General features: G+C 43.1%; 1 protein-coding gene across 1 annotated transcript in view; it reads right to left on the bottom strand.

Moving 5' to 3' along the window:
• The window catches only part of ptk7b (protein tyrosine kinase 7b), a 69,422-nt gene that overhangs the window by 21,520 nt on the left and 23,409 nt on the right, over nt 1-24,493 (bottom strand). The window contains exon 2 of the mRNA XM_054599918.1: nt 2,382-2,678. Within this exon, the coding sequence (XP_054455893.1) occupies nt 2,382-2,678 (297 nt within the window). The remainder of the gene's footprint in view (nt 1-2,381; nt 2,679-24,493) is intronic.

Genomic DNA, 24,493 nt, shown 5'->3' with positions numbered 1-24,493 from the left:
GGTCTCACCGTGGAGACCCAGCGACCGGGCGGGACAAAAGGATGAAGGGGGGTGGGGTGGGGGCTAAAACCTCTATTAGTGAAAACAGAGGAGGGATAATTACTATGAATAACTCTCGACTGGCAGGATTTGCCCACCCACCATCGAGAGCAAGATAAATTAACTCTCTCTCTCTCTCTCTCTCTCTGTGTGTGCAAAGGGCAGTAGGGGGGAGAGGAAACAATCTACTCCGGTACAGTCTATGTACAGTACATATGGAATACCCCACCCCCCCCTCACAACCCACATTTACTACTACGCACGCAAACTAGCGTACACTTGAGTGAGCCCACATGCAGGGTGAATGCCAGAGGGGGTCTTTACTTTAAGCTGTGCGCGGCTTTATCGCCCGTTAAATGCATGTTGGGCAAATATGAGAACATCTGTCATAACATGGTCTGATCCACCTAAAGTGATCCAGAGATGGCCGGCAGACCTGTGCGTTGTGACAGAGAGACAAATGTGTTGATGCACACAGCATAAGGAAATGATTAAGGATGATTTATTACTGTATGATAGGTTGCCTTGTGTGTTTGATTTAGAAAAAGTGTGTGCCATGCTGTGCTGTAAATTATCTTGTTACTCCTTTAACAGCGGAGAGGAGGTGTACTGAGGTGGTTTCTTATCTGAAGTCATGACCAAGGAGTCTACTCCTTTTCCTGTACTCTTATCAAACTGATACAAAGCCATCAATCTAACAATTTCTAGCAGAATGTGCTGCACTTACATCCATTAATATCTGCCTCTCAGCTATGTGTCTGTCTGCTTTGGTCTGTAGTGGACTTGCTAAAAGCCTCTGCAAGCATAGCTAATTTCAAAGGCCTCCTTTAAAGGCTACTTGATATGATGCCCTATAAACACCCTCAGAGGCAGATGGAGAATCCATGCATGCAAACACGCACGATCATTACCACCCCTAAATATGGAAATGTCATGTGAAAGCACATTTGTTACTTCGCCTTGGATATACTAGACGACTACGAGCTACTCCTCGCATTACAAAGTAATTTCATCCATTGTTAATATAGAAAGAGAAGTCAGATGTTTTATCTGTGTGTGCCTTGAACTTGGCCCAGATCTCTCTTCCAATAAAAACATGCCCGTCTCTTCCAATACATGGGAATATTAATGACATGGCAGAGAGTAAAGTTTATTCTGGGTCACGATGGCAGCTCTTAAGAACTGGTGCTTCGTGTCTGACTTGTTTTCTTCCTTTTCTTTAATCTGTGGGAGTGTGTCAGTTGAGTTTTTATTGAAGGACTACGTCATGTGTAATTGCAACACATAAAAGCGGCTGCCTTCAGATCAGAGGAGGTTTGGAAAACTGATGTGCTTTCTTTGGTCCACCTGGCTAAAACTTTAAATCTATCAGAGTCGGTCCACAAATATCCACCAGTGGAGACGGATCATAGAACAGGGGTTAAACCTCTGCCTGCTCCTCTCAGTCTGCCTCTCATTTTGCTTCCAGGAGGTCTGGACACTCATCTGTTCTTGTAATCAGCCTTCCAACGAGTAACATCACCGCAAAGACAAACCTCCGGCTGAATGCAGCGAAGAGAGGACAACATTTTCCAGATGGGGGCTATTTTTCACCCTGCTTAGCTTTTTGTTTTCTTCTACCATCAGTGCAAACTCTCTATCTTTCTCTCTTTTTGTAAGACACAAAGGCTTTTGAGTAACAACTGGTACCTGAGGGCTCTCCACAATACGTGAACAAGGTTGTTATTTATCCCAGACAGCGCTGTGCAGAATTCCCATGGCTTCTTCTGAAACCTAATAGGTTCGTTGAGGTTTGGTTAAGGGCTGAACAACAAAATTAAGATACTAGTGTCCCTCCCCTTAATGGGACAAACTGCTTAGAAAGTAACTGAGGAGTGAAAAGCCTGACACGAATAAAAAGCTGGAGCGAGGAGGGCAGTGTTAAAGTTAACCTAAATAATTATATAGCTAGAGAGTGGTAAATTACACTGCTCAGTCATTTCCAGACAAAAGCCTTTTTGATGGTATATGGGAAGAGAGTGTTGCACAACGGAGAGAAAAAAGAAACAAGCAACAAGAAACACATGCTCGGTGGCACACGTATCCAGTTTCCTTTGGAGAGAGGGAGAGGAAGCCACAAAGAACAAGGCAACAAGGTGGAAACATTCCTTCAGCTCATACTACCTGTCATCTTATACTGTGACTTTTGTTTTGCTTTTTTTGATCCAGAAACTGGATGCGCGCCCTTGTTGCCATTATGAAACCCTGTCATCTGGCAAATTTTCACTCGGAAGGGTTTTTTTTTTTTTTTTTTTTTTTTTTCTAAGAATGAGGGTGAGAACGGCTTGAAAGGAAACACTCACACTTGATATTGAAGGAGGCATTGGTGGAGCGGAGAAACTCTCCCGTGGCCGCGTTTTCTGCGACGCACTTAAAGTTTCCTGCGTCCAGCTGCCGATCCACGGCGGTGAACTTGAGGTTGCTGCCCTCCAGGAAGCGCCTTTCGCTGTTCTGCAGGCGCTGGCCGTTGTGAAGCCAGGCGTAACTGATGTCAGCCGGATCGCTGACCTCGCAGCGTAGCATGGCGCTGCGACCGTGCAAGGCATCCTGGGACTTGGGCTCCTTCGTGAACTGGATGGCAGCGGCCTGGATGGCCAGAACTGGAAGGGGAGAGAGAAAAAGAGGGAAAAGTGAATGATGGAGGATAAGAATGAGGGGTGCTGTTAACGTTTTACAGCTTTTTCCGTTCATTAAGTGTTTGCCGTAGCAACCACTTAGCCTGGTGGAGGAATGTGATGTTTAGACAATACTGGCTAGCTGTGAATTATTTTGTCGTAAAATGATCAGACCCGACACAGAGAAAATACCTTTTTCCCGTTAGTGTGTTTGACATGCAAGTGGAGGATCTAATGGTCTCAAACACACACAGAGTGGAGCCTCAGAGTCATGTGCCATCAGCTCAGGCAGACACGTCTCTGAAACAAGACATGATGTGTTGCACACACACACATCCTCGCGCACACTTTAATCTTTTATGTCCCCTCGTGATGCTAAGTACAAGCTCTGTGTGAGAGAGACGGGTTTTCTGCTCTATTTATCAGCTTCTCTGTGGAGAAAGATGACAAGAGTGTGACTTTGACTACGGCTGGATGAATACAACACTGTCAAAATTTCTATTTTTCCCATTTTTAAATGCAAACCATGGAACAACTGGAACTTGAAAGAACATGTCTGTGAGAATGCTCCGGTAGTATCTGGTAAGAGTTATGATCCAATCAATACATTTTAATGTATTGATTTAAATAGACTACTTAAGAAACACAAATGTTTTCTTTGCAAAGTTGCCAGTTTTAACACTCGCTCATTCCAGTTCATACACCTCTACCTGCGAACAAGGACCAAAAAATATGTTTTCATGACAAGTCGCACTCATCTTAGTTGCTAATTGGAAAAACTAATTTTGGAAACAATGGAAGGAGTCTGACTGGCATCTTCCAATTTAAACTCAACAGCTGTTCAGCTCGACCTCCTTGTTGGAATCAATTACCACAATGAACTACTCATCAATAGCCATCTCCATAGTGTGACAAGGCGGGCCGTCACGTGCCCCTGTGTAACACAATGTTATCATACCAAATGTCAAAGTGTGTTATCTTAAGGGACGGTCCATCGCTAGAGTCGATTAAGCATGCCTACACCTGCGTAACGGTGTGTGTGTGTGTGTGTGTGTGTGTGTGTGTGTGTGTGTGTGTGTGTGTGTGTGTGTGTGGTGGGGGGTCTTCATAGCCTGTTGCAGTACTTGAGCCAAGTAAAAATGGGATCTTTCAATAATGTTAAATCAAGGAGCCTGTTGAAGATGAGCCAAGGTAATTCCTCCGTCTTTGACCCTCCTCATCTCACCGCTCCCGTCCTCCTCCTGCCCGTCCAGCTCGTAATCAGGCTCACCTTTGTCTCAGCTGCAGGTGGCTCGAGCTGACAGACAGACAGGCAGGCAGGCAGGAAAAGAGAGCAGAGAGGCTAGTCAACAAACTAACACAGCTAGAGAGGCTGTGGAAAGGCGAGGTAGGACAATAATTTAGCTTTAAATTCCCCCCTTGCCTTACATTTTACATGAGGGGAGAAAATGCACTGACAGGAATAGAGAGTAGAGAACCAAAAACGTATCTTAAGATGTGGACCTCTGCCAGTAATGTCAGCAAGAGTAAGATACTGAAATACCATCAGCGTTATATAGGAGGTACGCAAGTGGATCAAACTGAGCCTGATGCATTATGAAATCACATACTGTGCCAAAAAATAAAGAGGTATGTCTGGCATGTTCTTGAGTGTTTTTGCACATGAAAACATTAAGTATAAAGATAAAGTCAAGAGATATCTGCTAACTGAACACCTCCCACGTAGATAAAAAACCATCACTCTTCTTGTGTTAAAGTCAAAATTCCCTGCTAAAGGCCTCCTTACTGAGCACAGCAACTGCTGCATGAAAGAAATATCCTCAAGGAAGGTCACAGCAACAAGATGCACTGAAGATACAACAATCGCCATTAAATGTTATTTTCCACAATGAGACAAATCCACAGACATCTCCCTTGAAGGCCTAAACACAAACATGGCGTGTATGACAAGTCATTGGTAAGGATACTGGAGTGAACCCTGAGAGTAAGGATGTTACAGTCAGCCATCTCTGCTGTCCAACATGACACTTTGTCTTGCAAATTTCCTTTTGGACCTTTGCTCTGAGTGCATTTTCATATGGATGCACTTAATGCTTTTGGATCTAGATGTCCATGTGAGCACATTTTATAGTTTTTAGTCTCTTTTTTTTTTTACTTGTTACACAGCAAGGGGTGGCGAGACATTGCCACTATACTTCAGTGTTATTGTTTCTAGTCCATCATATTTTTTCTATTTCACCAGGTCTGCCAGTCTGTTGGATCTACGGCTCCTTTGGGGAATTGAATGGAGACACTGTATTAGAGGTCACAGCCCAGTGGCTTTCCCTTCAACCGTTAATACAACGCTGGAGAGAAATTTACAGGGTCCAGGAGAAACAGCTGCTGCCTTTTGACTGGCTTTTACCTTATCGTATCTGTCAAAATGACTCACTATGGATGAAACTTCACCTCTTCACCTCAATTTGAGCCACCTAGACTGGAGTACCATCCATCTCAGTTCATTTCCACAGAGACATTTTATATACAATCACAGCTTCTCATATTCTTATCATCTTTTCATGCTCTGTCTCAACACAGGGGACGGTCTTAACTATTGGTCCAAAGACAGAAAATGAATCGACAAAATTGATGATTGATAATTTTCAGGTTTAAAGCTATTTATCAAGCAAAAATAAAAAAACATTAGCTTATTCAAGCTTTTTCAATGTGAGGATTTGCTGCTTTTCTCTTTTTTTACATCATTCTAAGTTCAAAATATCAAGTTTTGGACAACTGGTCGAACCAAACAAGGAACTTAAATAGGTCATATTGGTCTCTGAGAACTTTGGATTTACTGGACATCATAGTTAGCCCAAGTTCACAAATCATTCCTCAATCATCTCAACTGAGCTCTAGTACGACTGCTGGATATATATTGCACACAGAGTCATCCCCAACATCCACCTCAAACAATCTATCAAGTAATATTCACAGACAGCACACTGCCTCCATGCCAAGCTTACAGCTGCGTTGTGAGATGGCGTGCCAACTTCCATCACACTCTGTCTACAGTGATGTTCCAGGCTTTGGTGCAGAAACGGCAGAGCTGTGGCACGCAGTGGATGGTTTTTATTTGAGATGAAAGCTGCCTTTCAGTGTGAGTTTGTGTGTTTGGAGGGAAAATAACTTCCTGGAAAAGTCCCAGCAGAGACGGCACATACAGATAAGGGGTTTTCACATACCACGGGACGACAGGCAAGACAGAGAGAGAAGGGCAGAGTGAGGAATAGTCTATCACATCTGACAAAGTCTGCCAAATTTACAGTACTGGTCAAACAGGGAAGGCACCGTGACCTAGATCTCTCACACACACTGCAGCCCTGCCTCTCTAACACTCCTATCTAAAACAGACATACAATCACAAACTAGAAGAGCACACATACACACACATCACCTCTACCACCAAGACGTAGACAGGCTGCAAGTTGCAACAAAAATACTTCTTAAGTAGCGTCTGTCTGACCAAATGAATACGGATAATTTTAGTCATGCATTTCATTGAGTCACATAAGGGCTGAAGGAAAGGGGAATGTTCTGCACAGACTGAGAGTGACAGTTCAAATAGATAAGCGGGGCAGATGCTATCCAAAGTCTCAATGAGGGCCCTTCAAAGTGAGAGTGGTTGAAAGGGAGAGTTACAGATAAAGGGGAAACAAACAACGAGAGGACGGGAATGTTGTTATGACAAAACTGTTCAGACTGAGGTATTGAAAGGGGTGAATGTTAAATTGACAAACTGAACTAACCATTGCACAGAGAAATACAGTGGAGTAGATTTAATCATCAAAAGGTAAACTTTGGGTTTTGACTAGTTTCTTTATCCCCTTTGTAAAGTGTCTTTTTGTGCAGCTTTTGTGATTTCCCCAATTCGTTTGCACATTGCTCACACTCATTTTACATTATTGTGTTGACAGACGGTTGGTGGCAAAGAAGAGTAGCAATGTGTCATCAAAGGCAGCAAAGACGATGACTGTGAGCTAGGAAAACATGGACATTAACAATGCACAATTAAAACAAATTGTGTTGATCAGCTTTGCAGATGTTTTATGTTGAAGGATATTGATCAGTAGATGTCAAGGATAAATACTGAATATAAACATAACTTTTCCAAGAGAGCTTCTTTAAGTTTTAAATAACAGCTTTAACCAATTCATATTTACATTATATCAAAATATTGAAATTGCTCATTCAAAATTTCAACAAACAATCCAAATCCCAAAAACTGCATATCCTCGCATTTAAGATGCTGAAACAAGTAAATGTACAGCTTTTTTAGTATGACTGACTATTCAATTGTTTTAAAATTTAGAGTCTTTTCTTTAAAACTAGCAGGAAATGAATATGGTGTTGTAATAAGTGTGTTGAAAGCTGTCTAAGGTGCCAACCATTTTTTCTCCTGGGAGCCTCCATCAGAATAAGAAAAAACTAAAACAAAAACAAAAAAAAGTCTTGGCTCTGATACCGATCAATATGCACTTGCCGGGAAAAGCTTGCAACGGATACGCTAATGCACCCCGATGAGCAGCTATCGCCATGAAATATTAATAGTTCTTTGTTTTCAAAGAATTGTTTGAGTTTCCCCTGGCTTTCGATCAAGGTATCTGGAAAGAAGTGGGAAGCGACAGAAAGTGGGTTAAAGACGGAGAGGGAAACTGCTGAGAGCGGTAAAATATCTGCACACCAGGATTCTCCTCTTCAACTCGCTGCACTGCAGACACCATTAAGCCCGAACCCTAACCCTCGGCTGTCAGGTGGAAGTCTCCTTTAAGTCGGCCTGACAGACAGAACCAACCATAATGGGCTCATCAGCAGGCAACACTTCTATTCTCTCTTTTCAACTTTTTCTGATGGCAAACCCAGGCAGAAGTGGATGGATGGAATCATATTTCTAGAAACACTACAGGGTATCACAATATCAGCATTGGGTGGAATGCAAGCAGCAGAATTGGGGTCAAAGAAAAAAGGGAATGTTGGAGTGTGTGTGTGTCTATCGTTTGTGGACATTAACAACAAAATCAATATCCAGATAAGGAACTGTGTGACATTAATCCAGACTACACACAGGCTTTTATTGTGCAGGTTGTCGCTTAAAAGTTAAAAGACACTTCTGAGAATATGCCCGGTATTTCTAAAAATGTTTAAGATAAGAGCCCTAATTCCCTCAGATTAACAGCTGCATCAAAGAGGACGTTATCTTATCAGTGTAAATCCTGTACTCAGGGAAAGTGCTTCTCCAGCAGGCCTGCCAGGGTGATGAAAAACGGGGGGGTGACACAAATGCCTGAGGCTGCAAGAGGTTAAAGGGGAAGACCTCCACACACGCAAAGACGCAAACAGCAGCACCCACAAATACTTGGCACCAGTCACACCCACCTCTCTCAAAAAGCCCCTATGCGTGTGATTTCACAGTCTCTCAGCGGACCGTGTCAGAGCGAGACAGCTGCTGTCAAATGTTTGGGAGTGACAGGACAGCAGAACGAGGAGTCTTAAAGTCACGAAACTGAGCGTTGCCGACGGAGCATAAAACAGTTATTGGAGCGTGGCTGCTCATAGATGGTTATCTCAACGACGCGTCTGCCTCAGCAGAGAAAAAAATCCCAGAATTAAACTGCTGCAGACACCCATTAAAACATTGTCAAACACTCTTTTTGAGTTTAAATTCTCTTAACTATGAAAACAGCGCTTAAAGTCTGACATTGTTAATGAAGACACTTCTACCATCTGTGATCATTCCAGTTTCATTACTCCCTCCTCTCCCCAGACACAAAATCTACATAACCCAATTAAGGATAAGAGCAGCAGGACTCCAGATAACATCAGCCTCCCTTGCTCAAACTGCACACACCCTCAAACAACCAGTGCAACTTCAAAAGAGTACCGCAAAGAGGGAAACGGCACTGACATGATTAGAGCGTCTCCGATCGGATCAATTATTAACAACTCGCATGAGTTCTGAGATGGAGCTTAGCGTGATTTGGGAGCTGAGAGAAACATCTTATTCAGTTAATGGCAGTCACAGGTCAGACAGGGGCCAACAGAATGAGCACGGACTGGAAAAACATGGCACCAATTCATTTAACATGCAGAGGATGGGTAGAGAGAAAACACTGATGTAAACTACTCTCTCTTTAAAAGCTGCTGGGCCGTCCGACATTGTAGGATACATAAGTCTGCCAGCCCTCAACCTTTTTGAGGGAAAAGGCTAATTTAATGAGGCCATCTTTAGTGCTCCATGAAACAGGTCAGGAATGAAAGCAGTCCGGAGAAGACACACAGATCGTTCTTTTATTTACAGCAGCTGGCTTAACTGGAATGCCGAGCTAACAAGATTAGCATTCCTATCAGGATGGATGTCACACAGCGAGGGAGGGAGGGAGAAAGAGGAGAAAAGTCTGTACTGTCAGGAGAATACTGTAATATGCACTGTAGGGCAATTTTTTTTTAACCTACTTAGGAAATAGTCCTGGGTGTAGAACCAATTTTTTTTAGTACCAACTGAATATGTTCTTAGCATCAAGTATTAAAGAATGTCCGATAACGGAAGTTGGCATCTAATGCCTGGTCAGATTCTTAGTCTTGTTCAGTTATTTTTGATCAGATTATTTCTGATATACAAATCTACTAACTATAAGAAACAATAGACAACATTTTGTTTGTCTATTAAAATGTCCTCATTTAAAATTCATGCATTGAACAGTTTGGCAAATTTACATTTCCAAATATGTTCTGTTTTGATGTCAGTACCTAGTTTTAGATTCGGTTTAACTCGTATTAGTAGTAAACATTCCATGTACTTTATATCATTTGTCGTAACCAGTAGTAACCACATGGCAGCCAAATACATTTCATGTTATAGAACTATCCATCATATCGTGATAAAATCTCAGAGGTGCTAGCTTGGATGGGTGTCATGTTGGCATTTCCAGAGAGAGGCCGATAACCATCTGTGTGTTTTTAAAAGCTGAAATGAATCCTTGGATGATGAATCATGAAAGCTCCATCCACAGTTTTGTAATGTGCATCAAGATGTCAGGGCGATAAATTGTAGTGGGAATGAAGAGCATAAAGCCAGGTATGACTAAATGATAAAAACATATTTTGATTTATTAAGAGTCTGATATCTTGACAAATCACAATATAAATTCCATCTACAACATGAGTTTTTCTGAGAACATGAACGCAATGCAGCATTGGAGAATGCGTGTAATGGTCAAAAATTGCGATTGATTTTTTTGTTACTGAAATTGTAAAACAAAAAAAGGTATAAAAACAAAACGTGCCTAACTTGGCCAACAAACAGAGCAATGTTAACAGAAAAGTAGAAGCTCATGCCCGATACTGATGTCAAGTGGAGTTTATTTAGCTTGTGCATTTCCATGCTTCAGTGATCTCATGGTCAGTATTTTTAACAATGCTGCGTGTCAGAAACAGTTTGGCATCTCCGACGTGAATTACACAGAGAAACCGGCAGTGCATGAAGCTGAAATGCCGCTCAAACAAAGAGGTCCGACTGCCTTATTTAACTTGACAGCAGAGACGTTAAACAGGACAGAGTCAGACCAGGTACAATGTCTCTGTCAAAACATTGTAACTGGAGTGACAGTTCGGTTCACCACAGACTCCCGTTACTGACCTCTGAGATGGAAAAGAAAAGTAGGGAATTAAAAAGGTACATGAGTGGAGGGAGTTCATGTATTTATCCTAAACTAGACAAGGGCTGAAAGGTGATGCTTTGTAAATCCGTCTGATTGATACCACTTTAATATGAAGCTCCAGCCAGCAGCAACTTAGCCTAGTATCTGACTCAACAAAGTTAATTGGCATTTTGACCAACATGTTATTAATCTACCATTAAATTACCTTTCTTCTCAGGGTTTTGTAAATGACTTTAGACCTTCATACAAGGAAACATTCACCTTTGAACAAATAGGAAATGTTCAACAAGCACCAATGTGCCGTTACAGAGGCACCCCCACTCTATCAAGTTGAAATGGATCAAAGTAATACAAAAGAACGATTCCCTGCTGTCTCTTTTCATTACATCCAAAAAAAAAAAAAAAACTGACCCCAGGTAGTATTTCATTCTCTGCGTGGCATACATCAGCAGAGCACATCTCTGTGTTCATTCCTCTGCTTCTAATTGAAAACCCATGTTCAAAGCAGCAGAGCCGGGCTGGGAACTGGTATGCACAGCCGCTAACTTAATACAATCGCTGCTCTTATTGTAGCGGGTAATTGCCCCGTGTAGGGGGCTCGCTCTGCAAAGCCACTTGCTCGTGTGCAAAGAGTGGGCCGGGCTTGTTATAATAAACCTCACTGAGATCACTATCAGTTTATGCCCGTTTCCCTCCATCCTGCCGCTGACAGCAGGGAGCGAGCTCTGCTCCCATTAGACAGCCCCCCCCCTCCCCTCTCCCCAGCTTATTACAAGGCAACATTGGCATGGCAACAGGCATGCAACCTCAGGTGGACCATTGCTTTGCTTCACTCAACCCTCAAGCAGCAGCAACAGTCATCCATAACGCCTCAGTGAAATTTCCACCGTGAACCATATTTCGACAATTAAAATGAGCCCTTTCATCAGAAATATGATGCTGACTGCATTACTGCTTTTCTTTTACTATTTCACATGGCATTTTGACAGAAGTGTGTCATCTCTCCTATGGCGTAATGAAAATGCCCTCTCATCCCTCCTAACGAGCCACTGCTTGCCGGCACACCTCTCCATATGGTCTCCATGACAGGAAAAATAATAAAAACACTAATGTAACAGTGGGAGCAGGAGGGGAGGGGGAACAGGCGTCAGCCATAAATCTCTTAATAAGCGCACCGGGAGGCGGTCAACAGCATCAAAGTGTTGGCGAGGCCCCACCCAAACGCTCCGTCACGTATGCTTTAATAGGCCACCCATCCAAGGCCATTACCGCCTCAGTCGTACCACGAGGACTGGGACTAGTTTGGCCCCTGAGGAACTCAAGTAGGGATCTTAATTATAAAACCACCAGGAAAAAAGACATGGCTCATTGTTTAAGCAGGAAAAATACAAAGCACTGAATAATTTGCATGAGGAAATTGAAGAAAAAGAAAAAAGAGAATAATTTGGATTTCCTTTCCAAACAGCTCTATTTTCTAAATACGTCAATTCACAAAAATCTACTTCATGATGGATTGTGTACACTGTAGAAGTAGATCCCTCTGCGTGAAATGGTGGACTTTATTTATCTTTAACACCGAGCATGAGCACAGCATCACAATGTCGTGCTCTTCCACGTCATCGTATAATGTCTAAATGGCAGTTTACTGAGCGTGGTCTGCTTGCTTAGCGCCAGATGGAGCTTGAGTGCGTGAAGAAGCCTTTCGGAGAAGATATGAGCCACATCTCTCGTCGCCCCCCGCTGCTCTGTCCCTCAGCACCAGCCTTCATAACTGTCAAGCTGTATCTAAAATAGAGACATCTGAGCATGGCCAGCTCTCACCGATTTTCAACACCCACTCATAAAAGGCTGACTGTTGAAACACAAGCGGCCTAATGCATCTCTGTGTAATCCACGGCCACGCTGAGCACAGAACATGAGCCGACAAGGAAGGGAGGGAAAGGAAAGAGGCACCGAGAAGAGGGCTGTACAGTTTGACTGGAACGCCCAAACGATGACGCTGAAAAAACCTTTGTGGCGTCCGCAGATCTGATCCTGGCCATGAAAGGGAGCGTGGGTATCATTACCCATGGTGCACAACGATCTGGAGCCCCAACCGTCCCCTGCAGCTGCGCTCATACGAGACAGAGTGAATATGAGCAATTATTAGATTTAAGCGGATTAGGCATTGCTCAGGTAAGGCAGGCTGGGTTGTTCCTGTCTCTTTGGTCCCGAAAAACTGGGCTCTAATCCAATAATGACACAACTTTTAGAGGGAAAACTCAACAGTGCAGCAGTGGAGAACAAAGGCTGCCATTTTCTTGTAAGTGTGTTTCATTTTTTCCCCCATATACACAGTAAAGTCTCAACACACAACGAACATGAAAGCTAAATGCAAAATGTTTACATAAGTAAGTGCTATAACTACCCTGCAAGGGGCATGAGCAAAACAAATTAACAGAGGATTTAGTATCAAACTAAATATAGAGGAACAGTAATGTCAAACATCTGGGGTCACACTTTGTGATTTTTTTTTTTTCCAGCATTATGAGCCAAAGATGGAGGATTAAGTCACAGTGGAACAGAGGTGCTCAGCAGTTTGCAGTCGGGCTAAACACTGATAGATGTTTCAGACAAAAGGGGCCAAAGTGGGAGTTAGTGAAGTGGAGCTGCGTGGTTAAATCTCCGTCTGCAGGCCTGTAGACGCCGCCTCAACAGAGTAGTATGACAGATATGAGATAAAGCAGAGGCAAGAAATGGAATGCCGTTTCCAAGTGTCTTCTGAAATACGATCTGTGATGATGACCAAGTTCGATGGCTTAAACAGAAAGAGGGGGGAAAATAGCTACACTGCATAACCCAAAAGCCAAACACGCAGACTTGGGACGGAAACCTTCAAAAGCGTGGCAATCGCGGGACAATATGTCTCTGGAGTGACAAGAGCTGCTTTTCGCATCAGTGGAAGTAATAAACTATGGTTCCCTCGCCGGCTCTGGCAGCAGATGGGCGCTGAGTCCTTGGCTGCCGATGCTGGTCTCCTCGCTCTGCAGGCGGCTCTGGCTCATGCCTGAACCTCTGATATGTCCAGACATGAGTGCCAACCAGGAATGTGGTGGCACTCTACAATCCCACTGGCAAACTACCCGGCACGAAGGGGAGCGAGCCAAGCTAAGAGAGAAGGGAGATGACTTTCAGAATAAAGGGTCGGAGAAAAGAAAAAAGGGAGAAGATGAGAATCTGAACGCTCGTTTCAGTCATTCTGATGACAGCTTATGTTGTACCCAGAATCAGTCAGGCCTTTTAGTCTCTATAAAGGCTGTAAAAGAGAGACTGCTACAGTCATTATTAATCACTGTCGCTCACTGAGGACGACATGAGATTGTGTGGGAGATAAACAAATCCCCCTGAATATTACAATTTAATTCTAGGTCAATCCAATGCCACACTTCTGCTGCAGCATCCAACTGCTAATATATTTAATCAGATGATTAAAAAAGAGGTTTGAAATTAGATTCCTCTGTCAGGGCAGTATCAATTTCATGATCTAATGAGTGGGATTATAAAGACGAGAAGATGGAATACTTAATGATGGGTGGATGGATTAACATGCCCATTTGAAAGAGTCAGATTCTTTCAGTCACTCAGTGGGGCTCCGGAGTCCAATAAGGACTCCATTAAACCTCAGTTTCTCTGTGTCCTACTGTCTCTCTTCATCACACTATAACAGTCCATCTACCATTGGCCTTCATACGATTTTTAAAAGCTTACTGAATCTCTCTGGTGAAAGCAATCTGCAATCTCCTCATCTGAGCAACGGTGAAACAGTATTTATTGTTGTAGTGCACCCTGAGGCCATGTGCTTGATTGAAGCTGACAAAAGACACAAAAAAAACGCCAGACCTCTGTGATACAAGTTCATAAAAGCAAGGCGAGAAGGCAGCACATATCTACCTTCCTCATTTCATTCAGAAAAATGGATTCTAGACATGGTTGGCCTCCATCACGCACACACACACACGCACACACACACACACACACACACACACACACACACACACACACACACACACACACACACACACACACACACACACACACACACACACACACACACACACACACACACACACACACACACACACACACTCTGCTGGCAAGAGGGATTCAAACAAGCCTGGCAACCAGGTTGTTTCCAGGACCAGTCGGCTCTGTGGTGTAGGTTTCCTAGCAGAGCTTGGCTGGCTCTGCAGAGTGAGCTCTGTGTAGTCGCCACGGTTTAATTAGCCGCAACCTTCCTGGACAGACGTCCACTGTAACTGCAGTCGCTCGAGTCTCTGCTGCTGTAAAAGAAAGGTCCCTGTGACTGTGGACCACATAGGTGCAAGTGTGTGTTTTTAGAAAATCTGAACAGAGCAGAGAGTTTCAGCAAATATGTGGTCTTAAGGTGAGAGAAAAGATGCCTTATGGAGATGTATCCTTTTATTTTAAATAAATGGAATCTACATAGTATCCACAATAGCAATTAAGCATAAGAGAAGCAACGAAAAGCAACAAAGATATAGAGAAACAACTACTTCAGCCACCCTAATTTAAAACACACCACCAGGTCCAACCCTAACCAAATAGAACCAGAGAGAAAAAAAAACACATAGCTAAGAGCAAACACGACACACAAGGAACTAATTGCACACGTTGTGTCATCTAAATAAAAACTGACATCAAAAGCGTCCCATTATGAGAGCTAAAGAGCCGATGAGTGTGACGTTCCAACGCGGTTCCTGATGTTTTTCACGCATCTGCAACCCAAATGATTATAATTAGGTTGTATTATCTTTTAATTAAGCAAGGCACTCTGTGCTGTTGTGTTTGTACGGCAGCAGGTGGTCCGTTTGCACAGCCATAAAGAGCAGGGGAAACCCATTTAACTCATTCCTGTACTTAACGGTATTTTGGTTGGCTACACCCTGTTCAGATCCGTCTATACACATACTGGGTCAAGTTTGAGTCTCGATCCAGATGAGATGGATCACAGTTCACATTTGGCATCAGAATATGTTATCTAATAAATGACCATCTGTTGGAGTTTATTTATTTTTTATAAGGTGATTTACTGGCCCAGCGTGTCTTTTACAGAACCTATTTTTGGGTATGGAGTTCAAAACGGTCTGTAAGTTGTTTGGTGTATTAACAGTATTTGGGAGGTTTGTCATGTTCAATAAATTAAAAAGAAACACAGTAAAGTGTATTTACATATAATAATTTGGGGATGAATCATTTAGATGTACAAGTGTTAACAGGACCTTAGACATCGCCAATTCAATGACAAAGTTCTTTAAGACAGATAATTGTTATGTATGCATGCCTGCAAACAAATCCATTCAACTCAGTCATTATTTCTAAGATAAAAAATGAGAACTATCACATTTAAGAGGAGAGTATATCTTTCTCTATGAATCTTTTCATGTAGTGAGCGTCATTAGGAGATATTTATCTTTGGGATTAAAATGGACCAATTCTCTTTTTATTTACATTTGCCATACAGTGTAGTACATCTAAAAAGGACATTCACGCATAAGTGCCACTTTTCAAATCCTGGGATGACTTTGTGTGTGTGCCGTAGGGGGTTTGTATGACATTTACAGCGCCTCCGATCTATTTGAATAACAGAAGAATGGGCAGGATACGGCGGACCCCCAGCGAGACTCAGCATTTAGCTTTAAAAGCAATGTTTGTATTAGCATAGAGAGGGAGCTGCATGTACTTTGAAGAGAGAAGAAGTGGGAGGGAAAAAGAAAAGAGCAATTACAGGGGTGGTGGTGGGGGGTGGGGTCAAGAATCACTTTAAAAGGTCTCCTTTCTTTACTGCCAGACATGATGAATGCATATCTGATTTTGTTGCATCATCTATGATCCATTTGTTCGTAAATCATTAACTCTCTAGGCTATCAGGTGCTGGCTGTAGAGCAGGGATACATACTGATGAAGGATAACTAGCTGATGCAAGAACTGGGCAGAGCCCAAATAAATCAAATTAAAGGATAACAACCTAATTTGCATCAAAATAATAGTCTGCCTTGATAAAAATGACTCCACCTACCAAAATCAAAGTAATTCCTGGATACGGGTGTCTCGCTAAATGCCTTTGTTATAAATCTTAATGTTACACAAGCTTTTTCAAAGCACTGCAACGAACAGCCACCATTATTATACACGATCACACAACCACTTACTGGCTGTGTTACCTGGCAACACGCGCCAACTTGTTGTGTTTTCCACCCACTCAGGTGGGATCTGAACACGGTCAAGGTGATTATGTGAACAATTCAACAGCTCAGCGCTCACCCTTCACACCTCCGTGCTGAGAGAGGCGCTTTGTGTTCACACTGCAAACACGAAGGGAATCAGGCGGTTGCTGGCTGTATCAACTACAAACCAGATAACTGGAGGCTCACCACCTCATATGCACTGTAAATGAAGGGTCCCTGGACAGGAAATGAAATGTTTGGTCTCTCCACGTCGTGGCTGTGTGAAGTGTTTGTCCATGTACTCGACCTGCTGATAGGCATCTAGACACCAACACTGTAGGAGCGAGGATCTGAGATAGGACAGGAAGGCAGACTTCCCTAGGGATAAGTGAGCCCGATAAACGCCAATACAAAGAGTTTTTTAGTCGGTGGGTACAAGAGGACCAATGTACGACCTTCCTGCTCAAACAAGCAAAAGGCTCCAAGCTATCAGTTGGCTTTCACCTTCAACGACTTAAAGAATCTCAAGTCTTTCTGAAACCATAGGCAGGTCTGTCTCTCTGCTATACCGGCACAGGAGAACCTTATAAGACCATAATCACCTATGGAAAAAACATCTTGATTATTATTTATCCTAATTCCTTTAACAATCTTTCCATTATGCCTTTCCAAGGAACCTAATCCTGATGGAGTGGGTGGATGTCGTTCTACTCATCAACCTCCAAGTAGGGAATATACTTCAGAGCAGAGTAGCAGCTGTTATTCATCTCTACATCTGTTCTACAAATGGCTCTGTTGAATGCGTGTGCTGACGTTGGATAAATTAGAGGAACTGAGAAGGGGAGAGAGGGAGAAAGACAAAATGGAGATTGTGTCTGATGCAAGTCAATATTTCTGTTTATTTGCCTTCGAGTATCCTGGGGATCAAACGGACATCATGCTCTCATGTGAGCGGTCCGTTACTGCTCGGGGCTCTGGTCTAATGAGGATGCCAGTGTATGGAGTTACAGACTGCGGCTAGACCACCGGTGATCATGATCAGCCAGCTCAAGGTCCCTCCCCCACTCTGAGCTCCAGGCTTAGATGAGATTCACGGCTTCTTTTCACAACAGTTATTGGTCCGAAAGGAAAAAGTAGTCCGGAAGGAGATGATGTTTTGCGATGCTAATGGCGATCACTGGGAAGCAGTCAAAGCACTGAGTGAACTGTGCAAAAGCCTTCAGATCAAAGAAATGTCCTAATCTTCAACAGCATGTTTCTTTATAATGAAATGAGAGATTTCAGCACCAGCGAGAATTAAATCAAGACCAATGTTGTCAGTGACGTGAACATGTAATTGAAAACAGGGATGAAGAGAGCTTCAATTTTGATGAATAATCTAAGAGATTTGAAAAAAAACCAATTTGTGCCAAAACACATTCAAACCTGCAATTTAGAATAAAAGAAAAAAAAAAAACGGCAAAATGTACTCATTAAAATTCCAATCATGACTATTGTTGTACTCTTGATACCTCAATCAACAGTCCATAGTTAATGGATTTTGATGGTTATTGTTTTTCACGCTGATGCATCGACAGAAAGCAGTGAAGCACTGGGTTTCTCACAACAACAAAAAAAATCAATAACGTTTATGTCGCAAATAAACCATGACATATTTGAGGGCTCGAACACACTAATGGTACCGCTGAAGGATTTGTACAAGCCTTAATGTAGATATGTGATGTTCTTTTCATGCATTCACTTTGTTAAAGCAAGAATAACCCAGGATGAGAAGGAAGCCCTGTAGTCTGATGTCTCTGACAAGACATTTAAAGCACAACTCTCTCTCTCTCTCTCCTCTCTTAATGGAGATTCTTTCCTCTCTTGAGTACAGGAAGTACTTCTCTTAATAGCACTTCCTGAATTGTAAGGAGAGCTATTTTTCTCTGGCAAACAGTCACAAGACATCAATCCATCAGGACATGAACATTAGTCACTTTGAAATATTTTAGAGTAATATAAAATCTTTCCTTTATGCAATAATTCCGTCCACTCTTGACCAAACTATTAAAAAAACTTTAAACTTTCAAAAGTCTCTTTCCCATCATTCACTAAATGGGAGGGTTAATAAGTTGTTCAGTCCTCAGAAAACACACACACACACACACACACACACACACACACACACACACACACACACACACACACACACACACACACACACACACACACACACACACACACACACACACACACACACACACACACACACACACACACACACACACACACACAATCAACACACACAGACACGACAACATACTGGTTTCTTTTCCCCTTAAATGTCAACGGCATTGGAAACCAGTGAGGCCTGACTGGCACAATGGCCTCCCTCCAAGTGTACTGTCACTCACACTCTAGGGAGAGACACCTCACGGCAGGAGGTGGCGCGACCCCCTGAGACTTAACGAAATGACACCTTCAAACACACACACACACACCGACACAATCACAGACACACAATTACACGCTCTCGGGCCACTAATTGGCTAGCTTGGCTGTGTGTGAATACTAACTGGGTGTGGGGCAGCAGCTGTTGTTAGAGGCAGTTCTCTCAAAGGTGAAGAGGGGAGGAAGCAAAGAGGAAGAGAGAGTTAGTGTGTGTGTGTGTGTGTGTGTGTGTGTGTGTGTGTGTGTGTGTGTGTGTGTGTGTGTGTGTGTGTGTGTGTGTGTGTGTGTGTGTGTGTGTGTGTGTGTGTGAGATATTAAAGAATCCAGTCTCACGCTGTGTTGTCCCCCATGCCAACAGCCAATTACCTGTGTGTGTGAAGCTGGAGTCCCCCCCCCTGCGTTTCTGTCAGAGGATGTCTGGTCTTTAAGCACGATTGGACAATGTTGTTTCCTGTCTGAGTTGCCCCGTCTGCCTGGGAGACCACGCTGCTATCCCATAATCGTTGCCATCCTTAACCACCACATACAGGCCACATCAGTGCTCTACTGGTGCCCTTTCAGATAGTTTTGTTCTCATAGCCATTCAGTCGCTTTACATTTTTCCTCTGCAGAGAAAAGACAGCCTGCAGTGTATAAGGGTTTAGTGTTTCCCCACATATAGGCTGTACTGGGCAACCTGCCCCGATACATTAATGGCCACCTAAGTATACTCTGACCCATTTTAACAGTTGCAGAGGTTCTTAAAGACAGTCTGACGTCATGGAAGTAAAGAGGTGGTCTGTGCAAGGCAAGGCAGACACAAGAATAAAAGCTAAAGTTCATCCGTCTGCTAACGCTCTGCTTATCTTTACCACATAAAGCCTCACACTGAGTTACTCATTTCTTAGCTACACTTGCACTATATAATGAAATCCAATACTGTAACCCTGCAATAAGTCCCGTCTCCAGAAAGCTCAGAGTTTCTACATTTGTTACGCTTTTTGAGCGGCACTCACTGCTGGATTGGACCAGGAGCTCACTTTATAGCTGAAACATAATCATATAATTAAAAAAAAAGAACCGCTATATTCATATTGGGGGGGAAAAGCAATCTACATGTTGGAAATTAGACTAATATTATGCAGGAAATTCCCCCACACAAAGTATTGGTGGATGTGTTAATAGATGAAGTAGCTATCAACAACTTCACAGCAAAGTGTAAACCTTCAAAAAAAAACACTGGCTTGAGGAAATCGAGAATGGAACTTCACAGAATGGAATAGGCATCAAAAAGCCTCAAATCATCCCCCGCTACATTTAGAGTGCTTCATTTGCACATGAAATGATGTTGCCTCTTGTGTCAGTAATTGCTTTGTTTTGCATTGACAAGTAACTTGTTATTGTGCTATCTTACCAGTTGACAGTGCTTTGTTAAATCTACCCATCTGGTTCAGTAATTTGCAACAGTGTGTTGCATTGTATGTTTATGGTTTTCCGGTGTATTTTTACACAGGATTGATGTATTTATTTAAGTTTGTTATGTAGTTACTCTGAGGAAATTCCCTAAAATCACATGCAGCTAATCCAGTTTTGGTCAGCCTGCCCTCATTAACTGGTTGGTCCTTATAGTCTATAAATAAGCACAAGAGGAATCTGAAATGTGATATTAATTTAAGACTTAACAGATGTTTTTTTTTAGTTATATATTCCAACCACTTCTCTTCAAGAGCTACTGATCGATGGTTTGCTTTAAAAGGTGAAGACGCCAGGTGATACTGCAGCTACAAGTCTGACTGTGAAGCAGAGAGCTTGGCATTTCTTATCAACTCAAAGTAAATGTGTTTAGTTTGCAGAAACAAGGCAGACAACATATATTTTAGCTTACCTATTGTTGGAAATGGCCACAGTCAGGTTCCAGCAGACATGAGGAGAGAAGAAAAGAAAAAAAAAAGAACATTAGACATGGGCTCGACATCAACACAAACAACGATAAAAACAGGAGGGGGTTTCTTTCTGCCAGGCCAAAAGTACATTTCTATATTTGAAAGGTTTTTTGTCTTTCAAATGTACTTTTCACACAATGCATTACAGCAGCAATAGTGCGATGCTTCCTGGCACATTAACCTCTGTGTATTCAAATGGAGTGCAGGACGAGATAAATCAATCCAGGTGTAAACATGAATCTATCTTTTCATCCTGAATTTATTTCCCCAAAACTACATGGCAGTGATGGATTTACGGTTTACCTCCGCTGGCGGCATAAACCTCGCCGGCAACAGCGGGAGTGGTCTCTTGGGCCAAAACGAAGGGCTTCTGGGTAATGCTTTCATCCAGGGAAGAGCGGTTCAGGTCAACGCATCTTCCTCTCTCGCTTTCTCTCTGCCTCAAAGGAACGATCTATGAAAAGGTGCACTATACATTTTCTAAAAGCCCCCAAGAGCAGCGCAACATAAATCTATTTTCTCCCCTTCACTGGCTCCCTGTTCCCATTTATCTTCCCACTGTTTTGGAGCTCATCTTGGCTCAGTCTGAGCGCCACAGGAGGGGAGAGGAGAGACGCAAAAGCTAAATAACAGATAGTACCCAAAGCGGGAGAGAGAGAGAGAGGTGGATCTCCATTTTGCACACCATGGGAGAACCCCTCGCCCAGCCTGCTCACCCCCGTGAACCTAACTGACACGCTCACAACACATTGCTTTATTGCCTGTAAAATAGACACAGTGGCCTATTTATAAGAGGATTAAGTAAAGAAAGAAAGACAGCAGGAGGGTGCTATGTCTCTGCCAGCACTCACAGCCTGGGGGGGGAAGAGGACCATGGAGGACAAAACATTACATGTATGTAGCCTGACTTCCAAGGTGAATGTTTCCAGGACGCTGTGTGGTTAGGAGGTGTACGTGTTTGCTCTATGAATGAATCAAATGGAAGTGCACGATGTAACACGACCCCGATGGCGGCGTGTGTGTGGCGTGACATCATTGGGACACCGGGACGAGCTGCTTTCAGACGACAAGACTAGTAAATACACCGAGTAAAATGTCACACGAGCACACCGAATATATAACAAGTGACACATACTGAGGAGTATCTAATCATACCTGCATTTAAGACAACAAAAATTCATGGCAAAATCAAATTCATTTAAATGTCAATGCCCCAATCAATGGATTCACTCAAGGGCGGGAAAGTAAATCCTCACAAATGTTTTTGGTCTTGATTCATTTTGCGATACATTTTTCGTCACCAAGCCTTTAGATCCGCACAAGTAAATGTAACCTTTCTGGTGTTTAAGCCTGAGCTTCATCGATACAAAGCCTCCAAATGGTGCTTAAGTAATCCTCCATTACGTTGCCTTACTGAAGACAAAACCAAAAGAAAAGACTTGAAACTCCATATAACAAACCAGAGTTGCCTTGCACGAGCATAACCAACCTCGATACCCACCGCCTCCAGTTCATCTTTGAACATCTTCAAAAGAAGGATGTCCAATAAATCTCAGAGAGCTTTTAAAAAGGTGTAAAGTAAAACCTGGCTGTAACGCATCTTCAGTAACCCCCCCCCACCCGTGTATCAGTAGCACAAAGAGCAGCTCTGCCTCTCTTTACATCAATGGTGACCGCTGCATCCAGACCTACTGATTTAATGATTTTTCTGAGGCTTCAGAGGCCGAGCCCTCCCTTGGCTTTTAAATTGTCTGTTGCTACCAAAAGAGAAAAAACAGTGATACTTTACAGTCAAATGCCAAACAATAACAGATATTGTTTCACAGTTAAAATAGGAGTATCTGCATGTCTAATTTAAGGCCCCGTCCCACCCTTCTCAGGCGTCCTGTAACAGTCTGCTCTATCTTTCCATCTGGCCTAAACCCAGAAGGCGGGCTATAGGGCTAATGCAGCATTGGATAAATTCTCAGGTGTCAGCCCTATTGTATTGAAGCCGGGAGGGACGGGGCACTGTAGTGAGTAAACCCCCCACCCCCCTTTCAAACTCATCCAGGACCAGTGGGACAACAGGGAGGAAAGCAAAAACACTTGGCTAGGGATCATTCATTCCTTGTTGACTTTAAACAGACAGGTTGTTTGTTTCCATTCTCCATTTCAAAAGGATGTATTGATCCGCAGCCCTGTGAGGCTCAAGGTCTCGTCTAAGGAAGGACCCAGGCATGCCCTCGTAAAGGGCTGGGGGGGGCTTATGTGAGCTGCATTATAAAGAGATGAAACCAAGAATTCTTTTATGGGTATTGGAAAAGCCTACAGGTCATATAATTAGGTTCTGCAAGTACAAATGAAAGCTTATGAAACTTTAATGATGAATCTATGTATTGTTTGTTATAGGTCTATATTTAAAGGGGGGGGGGGGGGCAATGTGAGGCACCGAGAGCATCCCTCGTGCATCTATTTGTCCAGGCAGCATCTTCCAACAGGCGTTTCCACGGCAACCATGGCAGGACAGTGATCCTCCAGGGAGAAGGGGACTTACCAATGGTCAAAGGTCAATTAAGGGTAATTTATTTTTGCCGAGAGGAGCGATGATCCTGCTATCTTCAGGCAGACATCCCCCCGGTATGCTTTTTTAAGGAGAGTTAATATTCATTCACCGGTGATAGATCCCTTTGGCTGTTTTTTTTTTTTTTTTTCTTATAAGAAAAGATGTTTCTGTGGGTATTTGTCACAGTTTCATCAGATATGTGCATAAAATGATTCTGGTTCTTTTGCCCCCCGAAAAAGCAATCTTAAAAATACTCTGTAGTACAAAGTCTTTCTTAAACCAGAGCAAAAAAAGGGCAGTTGTCTTAGGCTGTTAGCACTCAGGGGAATCAATGCTTCTTTACCCTTTTCGTGACAACAGCACGGCAAGGGCAATCTAACCTCAATGTACCCTCAATCTCCCATTTGGTGACCTAAATAAGAACGCGGTTGAGACGATTGCCCAGAGGCCATTTCATAAAAAGAGAAATCTGAAGCAATATCAACTGTATGGCTTTTAAGTGTTGACCCGCTCAGCCCTGCCACATCCAGACAGTCTCCTCTCCAAGGGTTAAAAGGCTATGGTGTCAGTGAGGGCCAACAGTAAGACGCTTGGATGCCACATGAATATAAAGGATCCTTTGGACAAAGCAGCAGCGCTAAATTGACCTAAAACCCCCGGGCCGAGCAGCCAATGGCGGAGCGGCTCAGTGGGTGACCTGTACTCATGGCTTATTAAACGCCAGCACTCAGCAGCACATCAAGTGAAATCACAACACGGACAAATATTTCTGTGCAACCCTACAATGCGATCCACCGGCATCGGGAGATACTATACAGCTAATTCAGGCAAATGACATTTACTGAAGAGTTATTTAGATGCTATCGGTGGCTAGGGGTCTTTGTGCTAAGGGGATTAGCGCCACCGTGCCCAGCGCTGAAAGGCGTCTTTGTGGCTGTAGTCTTTAGCGGGGATGGGAGAGCGGCTCGGATGCCTGCGTGGAGGG

The sequence above is a fragment of the Anoplopoma fimbria genome, chromosome 6, assembly GCF_027596085.1.
Source record: "Anoplopoma fimbria isolate UVic2021 breed Golden Eagle Sablefish chromosome 6, Afim_UVic_2022, whole genome shotgun sequence".
In the NCBI taxonomy this organism is placed as follows: Eukaryota; Metazoa; Chordata; class Actinopteri; order Perciformes; family Anoplopomatidae; genus Anoplopoma; species Anoplopoma fimbria.
This window is presented reverse-complemented; position numbering and strand designations above follow the sequence as displayed.